General features: G+C 30.1%; 1 protein-coding gene across 1 annotated transcript in view; it reads left to right on the top strand.

Moving 5' to 3' along the window:
- LOC106640133 (uncharacterized) overlaps positions 1–15,502 on the top strand; it is a 263,376-nt gene that overhangs the window by 230,441 nt on the left and 17,433 nt on the right. Inside the window, exon 5 of the mRNA XM_089596750.1 lies at positions 3,912–4,242. Within this exon, the coding sequence (XP_089452876.1) occupies positions 3,912–4,242 (331 nt within the window). The remainder of the gene's footprint in view (positions 1–3,911; positions 4,243–15,502) is intronic.

Raw genomic sequence — 15,502 nt, 5'->3', positions numbered from 1 at the left:
AGAGAGAACGAAAATAGCCGTGCGCGGGAACCTCAATTATGAGCCATCTGTCGTGGCTCTAAAGACCTCGATCTACACACGTGACTCACAACGTACTACGCACTCGTGCGAGTGCGTGTGTACGTCGAGACTTTTGCAGAGCCACATTAGATGACTCATAATCTCGTTTCCCACGGACGATGTCTCGAAAAGTTGTATGCACCACACTTGCGAGAGGTTAGGTGATTGATACACGCGTGTCAGTTCGCACACGAACTGACACGCGTGCATCAATCGCCTTCCTCGCGCATTAGTATCGTAATGTACTATTAACCAAATACTTTTTTAGTAGAGATACCCTCAACGTCCCACATTATTTAAAGAGACCCTCACAGCCCTTCACACCATTTTAGGAATATTTTCAGAGCCTCGCCACAGTTTTTATTGTTTTTCTTGCGGTTCTTTTTTTTTGGTTATGTGGTTCATACCTATTTTCTTACACCGCTCATGAGGTGAGCACATTATTTCTATACTAATAAGAAATGGAAATTCTGAAATTTAGTTTCTCAAAGATGTGAGCTACATGAGAAGAAGCTGAATCTCAAACTCTTAAGCATGGGTGATTTTGCAAAATCATGGAAGTATAAAAATATTTCCGAAAACTATATTTTTGATATTAACCCTTAGGATTTAGGAAAAAGAAAAAAGAGTTTAAAGTAATACAACATAAAGCATATTAAATATAATGCTTCCCAAATACTATATGCGATTCTCCTGAAAATTAATATAGAATTAAAAAATGCAACATCATTTAAAAATTCAAAAGCTAATCACAAACATAGTTATGTCACATTGAAAGATACTTTAACCGATAGGGATTGAATTAATAATGATACTTGAATTCACAAAATTTTTTTAAATAAGTGGACAGTCATGCTTTCTATTTAATCACAATAGTTATTTGTGTCGTTTCCGATTTTAAAAAACCTTCATGGCAGTTAACTATGAATAAAATGTTAAACATATTCTGCAAGCTTTTTTTGTGGATAAGGAAAACCGTGCTTTTTTGCACAAGTATCGAATTTTTGAATCTAAAGATGAATCATGCTCACTGTTAAATTTACTTATTACAATAAAAACTTCCTTAAACCAAAACCATGTTACTAAATAAGTTGCATTGTGTAGACACATCAAATTCAATGCATGTTCAGTTGAATGTTGTGTTTAAGTAATTATAATTAAGCAAACTAATAAAATTTATTTAAAACAAAAAAGGCAGTACCAATGAAAGAGACAGAGTAAGAGGAAAGTAGTCATAAAAAACTACAAGAAATTAGAAACTATCTTATTATCTAGTGACAGATACCTGAACTTAAAATAATCACTACTCACTTGACAATAGATAAAACTTATAAATTAATACTAAAAGAAAAACAGTATAGGTCGTATACATGTATTGATACATTGATTGATATGCTTAGTCATAAAAGCAATGTTGAATCTAATAATTAAATTATGTAGGGAAAGCAGAATTGAATTAAAAATAGAGAGAGGACCACAGGAATAAACACTGGGAAATATGAATTTGGTGACTTTAGTTATAAATCAAAACAACACACAATTCAAAACCAGCTTTTTTTTACATTTTCGTTTTTATATGATACTTTTTAAGATGCATTTGTATAGGTATGTTGATTATATCTGTGTGCATAGTTTAATATACAATTTTTATTGTTAACTATAAGATTTTTATTTCAGAAAAAAATTGTTTGCTAGTGAAAAAATAGATTTGAACACAAGGTATATTTAAATTAACCTATTCAAATGTTTAACTGATGATAAGATAAAATAAGAAGACAATTATTTTACAGTTTTTAGTTAAAGTTATGCTCTCTTTTTAAGTATTTTTGTATAGATCTAGAGCCACAAGAATTATGGGTCTAGATTTTACATATCATACGAGAATTTATGTACATCTTTGAGGTACTTAATCTGCTTTATGAATTATGACATTTAAAAAAAAATCTTGTTTTTATGATATTGTAACGTACGATATGCAAGGCATATCATACTAACTCTCCCTAGTAACAGCGAGGCTACTTCAGCAAGGAGGCATCGACAGGTGGGGAACAAGGTAATACAGCGCTCAGCGAGCCTCAAATCGACACAGTCGGGCATTCGTGCATTCGGGAATTGATTCGCGCTCTCGGCCGTCGGCAGTCGATCGCTATCAAGAGGGTCAGTCGTTATTAAGGAACTCAAGCGTTGCCGAATCAAGATGCCGAGCAATAACTACAGAAGGACACAACTAGCCTAGAACGGAACCACACGCGTGACTTTGCCTTATAGATGGGGTATTTTGAATAAAAGTGTTTAAGAAAATATGTATACTAATCATTTTCGTGATGCACCTCCTTATCAATCTCTTCCCTATGTAACAGTTTAAAGTTATTTAATATTCAAGATTTTTCGAGTGCCCACTATAGTAAGCTATTGCAAAAGAGTTTTTTTCAGTTTCAAGAAAATTAATAATCTATTTGTATATAAGAAAATATTTTGTTGTTTATTTCCTTATTACTGATTTTGCTTTTTTTGTTTGACTTTTCTAACTTTTTTTATTTTTTAATCTATTTTTTAAAAGAAGAATTAAAAGAAAAAACAATTTTTAGCACTCAAACTAGCATTGAAATTTTTTACTTTCTAGGAGATCGAGTTTTAGATTTGATTGGTGAGATTTAATAAATAAGAGCTACTTGAGTAAGCAGCTTGATGTTTTACTTCGTATTTCTGATAATTGCTGGGAAATGAATAAATTTGCTGTCGTAACAGGTTTGACGATATAGTTATATTTTGTTGAGTGCTAAGCATAAGCATCTAAAAAAACTGTTTTTGTGTAATTCACTTACAGAAAACTGTCTAAAAATTCCAATTTGATTTTGAACTAATTTGTGTTGGAAACGTTCTGTAAATATTTTTTTTAATTTTATCTATTATAAATTCACCATTACCATATTTAACAAGAATGGTATATTCTTAAACTTAAAATCGTATAGAATACGAATTTTTTTGAAACGCTGACTAAGTAAAATAAGGATTAAAGGCCACTTTTAAAATGCTTCTGAAAGTAAAAATTGATGTTATTACAAAACAATCAAAAAGTTACATAACCAATACTCTCTAGTTCCCTTATTATCCTTATTTTATGAGACTGCATCTCTCACTTTATTGCTTACGCGTATTAAAACTAAACTGTTAAGTACTTGTAAAAATATATCTAAACAAACACTCCTTTCTCATCCCCTGTTAAATACAATTTTATAATTTAACTAGCATAAAATTTCTTCACAATACGCAGAAAAGTCTAGGGAGATTCATTTATTTTTATTTAAATGACAAAAACATTTGCACAGAAATAAAATAGTAATTTTGATGAAAATGTTACTCACAACAAAGACTTGACATGCGATTAACTTAAGTTTTTATAACTAATCCCATCATTAGCTCTAGAATTTCATAGTACACAAATATTTTAAACACTTACTCACATACAATATAATATTGTAACTTCTTTTTAAATTCTGCTTACATAATTTACTTAAGATCAATCTAAACATTGTTTTACAAAAATATCTAAGTACTACTTTTATTCTTGCATCAATTATTTACATAAAAAAATACTTGTATTTGCTAAATTATGATAGAAATAAATGATAATGATGACAAAGACGATGATGATGTAGGCAGCTGTGACTATGGTAGTGGTCGTAAAGGTAGTAATATCGGTCATAGTAATACTAATGGTGACAGTTATGATGATGACGATAATGATGATGATGATAATTATAATAATGATGATGACGACAATAACAGCATAAATTTTTAATACTTTCTATTAAATTTTCTCTTCTAACTTACACTATTTCTCGTCGCAGAGTTAGTATGGGAATTACCTACAGAAGGATATGTATCTTTAGAAGAGCAAACTGAACAAGCAAAAAATCAAGCTATTCAAGAACAGTTTTTTAAAGAAATTGATAAGGAAAAGTTTAAGTTAAAACCAAGTAGCATCGAAGAACAAAGAGCTAATGAGGCCCGAGAACAACTGAAGAAAGTGAGAAAAGAATATCTTGAAAGAACAAAAAAAGAAACCGTCAGCAATAGTCGGACTGAAGAATTAATCAGAAAGGAATTTGTGTACAGACGAGATTATAGTATTCCTGAAAAACAACATCCATATGGATCTTGGGAAGTTGTCAATAATGTGTAAGAATTTTTTCATGACTTTTCACAAATATTATTATTTAAAATTATATAACCAATATTTTAACACAAAATAATCGTATACCTAATTATGAACAATACTTAGGGTGGTAGTGATAAATGGATCTCGGCCAGCGTATCATTTTACTTTGAGATAGGAAAACTGATTAAAAGTTAAGTTTAAATTTCTGAACCTGATAAATTTTTGGACACTGAATTGAATCCTATAAAATTTAACTATCTGGTCCCTATAGGAATCTGTAACAAAAAAAAATTTTCGTTGAATTATTAGCAATCAATTTTTATAGTGTATTCAAATAATATTCGACCTGTAAAGTAAATGTAGAAGTTTTTATACCTAATGGTGTATGTTGGTAAGGCAAGCACCAGGCTTAACCGGGTTGCATGTGCATTAGGTATAAAGACAATTTTTTCTATTTAGGGGGCAGTAAACATTTAAAGATAGAATGAATACTCTAAGTAGATGAGATATTTAACCACTCACAAATCAGAGAATAGAAATCGTAAGAGATGATGTAAATAAAAAAGTGAATAAATGTCCTACAAAAAAGTTTCTCGAGTTTTGCTGTAGGCTTCATAATCAAAATATTAAAGCACTTCTTACATTTTTACCAATAAAATCTTCTTATGGGTCTGAAAAACTAAATCCCTTATTTCAATAAGACCACTATTTTCGGTAATTTTACATCTTGATGCTTCTTTTCAAATTTTTACTGTCATACATTTATATTATTTTGCTTTTACGTACCTTCCAAGTTTAACTAAAATAATACACTCATGTTTTTTTTTTTTTTTTTCTACAAAATATAAGTAAAGATATGTAAATTTTTTATTAAATATGCTTTTTTTTATTATTAATATCATTAATTTCAAATCTTTAAAGCCATCCATGAGGTGAAAAAAAAAGTTTTACACTCATAAGTCTTACGTAGTATTAACTAGTAATTAAGTTTATAAGTTTCAACTTTTTTGATACGTTATACGTCACTAGGGCACAAATTACAAAGATGAGAGCCCAAAGAGCGCGATTGTTGTATGTTGGTGCCCAAGTCGCGTATAATGTTTTTCTTACCTACTAAAGCAGAAAATTACTTTGGCCCGGAGGGTGCAAAAACCATTTTCGCCCGTGATCTCGAAGTGATTCCAAGGGCAAAAATTATGACCTGAGGGCGAAAAGCGGCAGTTGCACATAGTAAGAAATGACTATTTTTTGTCTAGTGACTGCAAAAAAAATTTAGTGCTTAGAACGCATCTTACACAGAGGGAATATAACTAATGCAGTACATTTATAATAGTTGTAAGAAAAAATTATGCTGAAACTGTTATTTTTATGTTTTATGGAACTGAAAATTTTATTTAAAAAATGTGTTTCTATGTATTCGCCAATTGTAGCCTATCCGTTTACTTCAGAAGTCATAGTAAATTTGGTGACAATTTCTGTAACTCTACGTGTTCAATTTATAACATTTTGATACAGATTTTTGCGAAAATTACATTTAAAACTTTTGTAATGATTATTTTTTTTTTTAATTCAATAAGTTTAATTTATTATTCAATTAAGTTCTAAATAATGGATGCTTATTACATAGTTTAAAAGTTCAAAAAACAATTTTCAATGTTACTTAAATCAAATGATGATCATAATTTTATATGACTTGTTATCTATTTAGGTAATGAAATTGGGGTAATTCCCATCCAAGCCATGGATATAACCTTTATATTCTGTAAAAAAAAATGAAAAATTAATGTTTGATACAAAAATGTTTTCCAAGAACCTCATAGACCATTAATGAAATATAATATTGTATTACTATTAATAATTCCATTAAAATTTTGGTTTTGATCACTATTCAGCTTCAAAAATTAATCCTTGAAAATTCTTTCTAAATCGATTACTGTTTTATTGTCCTCAATAAATTCAGATGTTATTGTTACATTGGGTTCTGGTAATCCATAATCTATACATCATTTTTCTTGAAATTAGAAAATTTTATTTTAATGTAATAAAGCATTATTAAGCTTATTGTCTTCTAAATCTTTAATAAAATTTTTTGGAATAATTCTCAATTAGACTTACCACAAATGTCTTCAGATATTATAAACCATGCGAAAGATGTTCTCAGTTAATATGGCAGCATAACGTTACAAGCTTCCTCAAATATTTTTATATTATAGTGCTCTACATCCGGCTCCTTTTAATAAGGGCACCACTATGGGCACTTAGTACTTAGGAAAGGGACAAGGAAAGGGGTGGGAGGCCTTCTATGAAAGGAGGGGACAGGGGAAAATTAGGCAATTTTTGCTGCGAGAAGGTCGCCTAAACCCTCCTCGAGGAGCATTGCGTGGTGACAAATCACAGAGGTACTTGTGAAAAATCACAGAGGTACTTGCCCGAAAAGTCGCACTGGCCGGGAATTGAACCACGGTCTCCCGCGTGCCAATCCACAATCCACGACCTAGCTGACTGAGCCACCGCGCGCTCGTTAAATATAATTAAATCATAGTGGGTAACCAGAGGGGTGACCAGAGGGGGATCGGTGAGGGCCCTTAAAATCATGAGGGAGGCTGAGTAGTGGTGACGGGGGGTGAGGGGGGTCTGGAAAAAAGTAGAATTTTTTTTGGATTAAAATAAGGAAGGAACATTAAGATTCTAACCTTATTTTGAGGGGTGGCTCGAATTATATTCTAAAATTTTGATGATTGGCAAGGGGGTAGAGAGTGGGCATGGGTGGGTTGGAGACTAAATTTGGTCTTACAGCTATATTATATAAGATGCATACAAATATAGACATGAATATATATATATATATATATATATATATATATATATTCATGTCTATATTTGTAATATATAAATATATATATGTATTTATCACGTGTAAAAAATGTTTGTATTTTTTTTTCTAAATTTGTTAAGTGGGTATTGATATACAAAATTACACATTTAAACACTTACTTTACAATTTTGCGACATTTTTAATCACCTTCTTCTCAATTCTAAAGTAATTATACAACTACATATTTATATAGTTAAAGAGTTATATTTTTATGAATATAACTGTAAGAGGGCGAAGGAGGCTGTATAAAATCGTAACGATGGTGAAGGGCGCTTAGGGACGAGGAAAAAGTCGAAAAAACGTTAAGAACAATGAAAATGTGCAAAAAATATCTATTATTCTTATTAAGTTACATAAAAAGTGGTCAATAAAGGATCAAATAGAGGCCATATACACACACACTCACACACGCATATACATGTATATGGCCCCCATTTGATTCCTTATTCATCCTCTCTTATGTAACTTAATAAGAATAATAGATATTTTTTGCAGTTTAATTGTTTTTAACTTTTTTTTGAGCTTTTCCTCGTCCGTAATTTTATACAGCCTCTTTTGCCCCCTGACAGTTATGTTCATGAAAATATAACTCTATAACTGTACAAATATATAATTGTGTAATTAGTTTTGAATTGAGAAGAAAGTGATTAAACACGTCATGAAATTGTAAAGTATGTGTTGAAATGTTTAATTCTGTATATCAATACGCATTTTACAAATTTTGAAAAGAAAATACAAACATTTTTTACAAGTGGTAGAAGTTATAGTTACTAATCCACCAGTATACCTTGAAGGCATGGAAATTTTTACTTATGAAGTGACAAAATTGGATAAATCCATGAATATCCAGAAAAGTTTTTTAACAGTTTTGTTCGAATTGAATTAAGTCGACTGTTCAGCAAAACAGGAACATAACGTTTTTAACAATAGAATGAAGAAAAGGAAAGAATGACGGGTAAAAAAAATTATAACCGTACGTAAATTGGATGTTAGTCTTCTAATGGTCTAGAAGTATTTTTTCTTTAATATTAAATTAGAAAAAGGTGCTTAAAGTTTAAAAGACCAAAAAATATGTGAAAAATTTAGAAAAAATGTGAGTATTAGTTTATTAGAACACGATTCTCAAAATAATGAGATTTTTGAGGAAGATCAAATTAATATTCATTGTTGAAAGTGCATTCTTGAAACTACAATCTGAAAAAAATGGCTGCTAATTAATTAAATTATTAAATTATTTGGGATGAAGTTTAATGTTCCCTAAAAAGCTTTAAAAATAGTTGCTTATACTTAACAACGTTTTAACGTAAATGAAAAACATCTTTTGAACAAATAAATTTCTTATAGGGTCTGATTTTCGATGAATTCTTCCTGTCATTAAAAAAGTATAAAAATAATATCAAAATTAATAAAATTTTTACTCCTTACACCATTATTTAAGAACATTAATGATGTAATTATCTTTGCTAAAGTGACACCAAATTTTTAAAATTGTGAAAAATAGGAAATGAAAATGTAAAGTCTTTTGGTACTTCGGAAAAATAGTTAACAGATGATGTATGTTTCAAAATATTTGGTTAAGAGTCAGATTCTAATTTTAATAGTGTTATTTTAACAACACATAATGAATGTACATATTTCTCAAATAAAATAAATTTAAACTTCATTAAAGGAGAAAGTATCACTTATTGAGTGTGGATAAAGCAACGTATTTTAATGTTTATGAATGAGATGATAACATTTATATAAAGTTTGCTAGAAAAGTCTTAAACAATACGCATCTATGGCTCCACCCTCCTGCGCGCTTTTTATACCACTAATATTTATTATTTCGTGCTCCTGAAAGTGATAAAAAAATATATTTACATAAAATATGTATTTATGCAATATGAAATAGGTTAGAAGCGATGCTCATCAAGGAACACATAAGGGATGCCAATTTTTTATGTCTGGACATATTTAGAGTATCGTCTTTACCGTTCTTTTACAGTCTCATTCGTGGGTCTCCTGGTATTTATCCCGTGAGCTTTATTTATTTTTTGTTTAGATAGGACTGCTCAATTAAAATAATATGGATGAAATTTATTTACTATATTATTTTTTGAAACCAAATTAAAACAATTTATTCAATTACTTACAATTTATTGGGTCACACTAACAAGATTTAGTATTAATTATATTATTGATAGCTTATTTACGTCCATCACAAATTGATGATACTACTGTTTTGAAGTTTCATAGTGCCTCGTGCAGTGTTTCTCAGTGGTTCTTTTAACCACACGAATAAATTTGTGGCCGCAACATATATGAAAGTCAATCAATATAATGATAAAATTTATATACATTTTGCAATAAAAGTGAAATTTAGAAGTCGAAGCACTAGCAATATAAATCAGAAATTTAAGTATAGTAAATAGATAATGTAACAGAATAAGTAAAAAATAACAAAATTATTTAAATACATTACTAAAGCGAAAATAAGAACTGTTTAATGAATAGAAAACACAGTAATGATCCCAAGTATTACAGTATACACCAGAAAGAATACCAGGATCTGAAAAATGTAGAAAAATAGGAAATACATGGAGGCATTTTTTTTTATTATTGCACGCATTCCACGCAAGACCCGTCTCATATTCCATAAATACATCTTTTATGTAAATATATTTGCTGTTGACTAAAGAATAAACTAACAAATAATTGTGAAGGTTGGTGCATAAAGCACGCAGTCGTAGAGTTCCACCAGTATATGTATATATACACAAGTCAATCTCTCACACTTGACTAGAGCAGTTGACAAGAGAACTGCCTTAACTAGTCAGCTGTGAATTTAGTAAATCATAATTAATTTATCTTACAATATTAATCCTTGATCTTTCTAAGAAAGTTTGTATTTATCTACATAACTTTCACTTTAGTACTTCAATCGTTATTGGTTCATTATGAAGTGTGTACTCTTTGTTATAATTTAAAAGAACTTATAATGAAGTGCAATTCAACCCTTTAGCATACAGGTTGCTGAGAATTGTGGTCAGGATGATTACGTTGTAATATAAAATTTAAAACAGTAGAACGTTAAAAAAAAGTCTATACAGCTACTTCACTTGCCCGAGTTCATATTAAGCAACATGCCTCTGTATTTGGTGGACGATGGCGCCTGTACTATTTTTACAGAGCTGGGAGAGCTGGACCTCCGTGAAAATGCAACAAGAGCACCAACTGCGCTGTGTTACATACTTGTCCAACTACAGCACATGTCAGGTATTGTTATGTTACAGATCATGTACTCGTTTTGCTTCAACGAATGCAGTTCAGCAGAGTTATTAGGTGCACTGCCGTTACTACTGTTTTTTATAAATGATAAGCAGATTTTAAATTTGCATATACGTCGCAGGTACAGCTCCCTCACTGCTTTAAGGTGGCAAGCAGTAGTTGAACTGCTAGCATTGTAGTATAGTACTGCTTGTTAACCTGTACATATAGTTGAAGTAGTGAGTTGCTACATTTGCTCTGAGAATAACCGCAGTGTCCTCTATTCATGCTCAAAGCTGAAATTCAGAAGTGACAGAAACGTTTCGTTTTATATGGTAGTAAACAAAAAAATAAGCTTACCGAAAATTTACTCTACTATCGATGATAATATTTAATAATAAAAATTTTTTGGGATTCTCGACATTATTACACTATTTTAATCAGCGGTTATATGTCCAATAACTTATGAAATCAAACATTTAGTTTCCTATTTGGAAGCCTGATCAGAAATATTACAGAACTTTAAATGATTGATAACCATGCACTTTCAACTTTTGACTCATGTTATAATTTTGACATTAACATTTTTTTCTTTATAACTCCTATATTTCAAGATATTTTATAAAAACAAGACATGATATTGACTTTGGTTCAGTGACGTACCTTTAGATCGTGCACATTTATCACCATGAGCACTAGCTTAGATATTCTCATCTTTTCCAACTTCTTGCCTAGAGTAAGTAGTATGCACACTAAGAGAAAATTAGTGACGCTGTAGTTCTGACCAGAACGGCTACGACACTTTGCTTTTGCTCCATAGTGCCCTCACAGCTTGGGAGAGCTGCTCTCTTGTTTGGAACCATAGCATTTCCAAAAGCAGGGCAGCGACGCTACCCGTACGTTTGGTTAGATACCTTACTGAATACAGACGGCTGACATACTTTTAATTTCGTGCGAGAGAACAACCCCTGTCTACTAAAAATTTGCGCTGTTAACATGCTTTAACGTTAATGGATGATAATGCCGATAATTAAGGATGAACATAATAAATAAATTTAAAAAACCGTTTCCTCTGCATCAACCCTTCACGTTTGCATTCAATTTATTCTTTTTTCAATGAAAATAAAAATCATCGTTTTTGGTAACATGACAACAATGACAGAATCTATTCGAGGTTGAAAACAGCTTTGAAAGTTTTGGCATGCAACTTTCTTATTTACATAAATTATATAATTTTAATATGTAAAAATAGTATATAATTTATTCGTACTGAAGAAGTTAAAGCTTATGACTCGATTATGGAGTATTAGTTTTATAAACAATACTTCTTTTATTGTCAAATTAAGATAAATGAAGGAAATCCTAAGATATGTGTGATAAAATATTTATACACACATTCTGAAAAATTTCAGTAAGTACAATATACACTTTAAATTTTTTGTTTAACGTGGATTTTAATTCTATAGTGAATTAAATTCTGAAGTCAGTTATGCATATTATCCAAAACTAGGTATCCAAATACACTGGAGGTATTTTCCTGCCACGAAATATTACAAAATTTGTAATTATTAATGTAGCTGTCTGTTGTAATGCAATAATAAATTTACAGTAAATACAAAAAAATAGTAATGATTAAGACAGAAAATAATTAATGCATAAAATTTACTATTTTCCATTTGAGTATAATTCCTAATTTCACCATCGCATTTAAAAGACAGGAATCTTTTTAATTTTTCATTTACTTATAATTTTTAAAAGTTTTTTGGAAAATTGAATATAATATCACCATGGAAATTTTTCAAAAATATTTAATGTGTAAAGATATAGATAAAACTGTTCGTTACACTTTATATTTAATTTTGTAAAGAGCACAACAAGCTTATAAGAATGAAAATCAGACAAAAAACAAAAAAGATTCCTGTCTGTTGGGAGTGTAATTCGAAAGTTAAGAACTTTATTTAAATTAAATGTAGTAAATTTTATAAAAGTTGCTTTTTATTTTTATGGTTCTTCTTTCTTTTTTCTCTTACTCCGTGTATGTATATTAAATAGATAAAAAAATTTTTTTCTACGTTTACAAGTACCTCGATTCCATATTACACTATCTCTTTATTATCACATTCAATAAAATAAATCTATGAGTCCATATAAAGTGTATTATTTGTACTAAAAGGGAGCCCCCTTCAAACCAAAAAAATTAAAAAAAAAAATTAGTTTTTTTTTTAATTCGAAGAAAAAATTGATAAAAGAAAATTTGTTTACCTGAGCAGTAATAAACATCTGATTATAAAGAAGAAAACTATTTTGAATCAAAATCAGTTGATAAATACTAAAAAATAATGTTTTTTGCAATAAATACTTGTTTAAGAATATTTTCTTAAATTTATGTAACAACATTTTATGAACATAAAAATGTAATAGCAATGCCAAAGATTAAACCAAAAAAAGCCATGTTGCATCAAAATTGGTCGTGTAAATCCTGAGACATTACTGATGACATACACACATACAGACGGACACTTTTGCCATATTTTGTAAAGTACATATTCTTCGATTATGGATAAACCACGCTGAAGTCACTACTCAACATTCAATTTTTTGTGTACTACAAAGCTTACAAGTAGATGCGTTACCGTTTGGAAGTGGATTGCTTCCCAAAATTGGTGGAGCGTGCATACCCCGACTTTAGTATGTTATTATAACTACAATTCAGCATCACCAGTGTTTTCTCAGTGTAGCATATAAACTTATCGGGAGACTTTATTTTTCATGTATAAGTGTACGTAACATAACTATCGTGTGCACACGCGTGTATGTATATTTACGAATATATACGATAAGCATGTGTGTAATACGCAAGTAATTTACGAACCGATAATATAAAAAACATTAAGCAAATACAAGAACATTCAGTTTTGGTTTTATTATAATGCTATGGATGGTTATACAACAATAATCCTGGATTATTTAACTTCTGTCAATAATTCTATCAAGATACACATTTTTCGCACGTCTTTGAAAACAACGTCAATTTTAAAATTTACGTATAAATAATATAAAATAACATAAATGTACTGAAAATTTTTAAGTAAACTACCAAAATATAATTAATTATTTTTTAACATTATAATAAATTAATTTATGAGCGCTCATTTTATAACATTAACTTGCAGAATTGCATGCAAAAATATTAATAATTAATAATTGTAATATCTGTTACTGCGTATGATCCACTTTGAATATCGTACCCAATTTTGATACCAACGTATACCCAAATGTAAAATCTGACAGGTCGGAGTTTTTAACCATCAATCTCTGTATACTTATTGCACCGCGATAATGCTTGTGTCAATCAAAAGTAATTAGGTAACTATAAAGGTTAAAAAGTGAGTTCAGTTACATCTTTTAAGCGAAGGTTAGAATTATTTTGGTGATTAAGTGGCGTGTTAAAAGCGTGCATTTCAAGCAAATGTAAAATTTGGTGACTAAGCTGTCTGAGAAAAGCTTGAGCAAAGTAGGCCACTGTAGACTCACCTGGAAAGTGAATCAAAGAGAAACAAGAAAGAAAGATCCGTTGACTTGGATTCCGACGTTAAAAGCAGCAGCCTAATTATCATCATCGTAAGCAGTGGCTAACCAACGATCGTAGAAGTAAGTTAAGTTGAAAAAAACTATAAATTGTTAAAACACTCTAAATGTGAAATTGAACTGTTTGTGAAGCAAAAATAAACAGATAACGTATGAGAAAGACCTTTACAATGATGTGAGATAAAGAGACAAATAAAAGACGCTATAATTGTATTATATAAAATAAAAACCCAAACATTTGGTCAACATTAACTCGGCATACCACACATTAACACCACTCCATACATGCCATTCATTGAAACTTAACACCACAACGCCGAGTCAACGATTTAAAAGTAAAGTCTTCTGTAAATAAGAGCAAATAGTGCCTTTGGTTCCTGACGAATAAAAAAATAAATTTATTTGTTTGTATAACGAATCTATGACTCCTGCTCTTCACTTTGAAGTTCGGACGTAATAGTACTAAAAAGAAATAGGAGATGCGAGTGTTTACTAAAATTTCGCCAATTCCAACAGTTTTAGCAATATATTACAACTTCTTTAAAGAAAAATGTAGTTCAAAAAATACTGTTAGAACCTTGCCAACAATTTGATTTGATGTATAATATGTGTTCTAGTGTTTTCTGTACACGTACGAAGATAGCTGCTGCACCGATATTTTCTCAGTGTAAGTGATCTAATTTTATACGTACACTTATACTTTTGAATACCTCTACTCTAAATTAGTAGATTATTATGAATTTAATTATTGCAAAAGTCTTTTTTGTCTGGGCTTGAGCTTGTTAGCTATTTATCTTATGCAACTACAAAAAAAGATAAATAGTTTAAACGATGCTAATTTTTACAATTCTTGTTACATACATACATCCACATGTATTCAAAATTCCTGAAGAAAATACTTTTTACTTTAAGTTTATTAAAAATGTAAAAAAAACTTTGATGCCTCAATGGTTATCGTGTGCTAGCCTCTTAGTCGGACAAACTTAAGGAGCCGTGGGTTTAAATCCCGTCGAAAAATATTGAAATTCTTTTCTCAAGCTCTTTTGATATGAGTACCCAAAATGCTGAAAGATCACTTATCCGATTTTAAAAACGAATAGTGGATTTTTCTATGAATGTCAGTATCTACTGGGATTCCTTTTTAAGAAAGTCAACAGCTGGCCAGTTCATTACTTGAGACACTATTGATTTTAAAAAAGTTGGTACAGCGAGTTTAATCGTTCATTGGAAGATATACTTCCATTAGGCTTAATAACAGCTAGAGTATGCTTGAAACGATTGCTTCACTTTGTTAGTAGAAAAAGGAGATAGTTTAACAAAAAAAAAACAAGTATGGTTGAGAAAAAACCCTTGTTTACAGGTATAACTGAGACATAAAAATACCGTACGATATTAAAAATATATGAAAATTATAATTAATATTCTTTCACATTTTACTTTTTTAGCTCTCAAATGAAGCAAGTAGGATAACTGAGAAGTCAAGTGTGGTGTACTCATTTTTGATTTTAATACATGTGAACGTGTCACTGATCAAGTCAGCATCCTCAGGATGAAGCAACCTGTACCCT

This window comes from Copidosoma floridanum, unplaced genomic scaffold, assembly GCF_036245765.1.
Source record: "Copidosoma floridanum isolate Cflo_tuat_1 unplaced genomic scaffold, Cflo_Japanese_pri ptg000030l, whole genome shotgun sequence".
In the NCBI taxonomy this organism is placed as follows: domain Eukaryota; kingdom Metazoa; phylum Arthropoda; class Insecta; order Hymenoptera; family Encyrtidae; genus Copidosoma; species Copidosoma floridanum.
The sequence above is the reverse complement of the archived record's forward strand: the minus strand, read 5'-3'. Positions and strand labels throughout refer to the sequence as shown.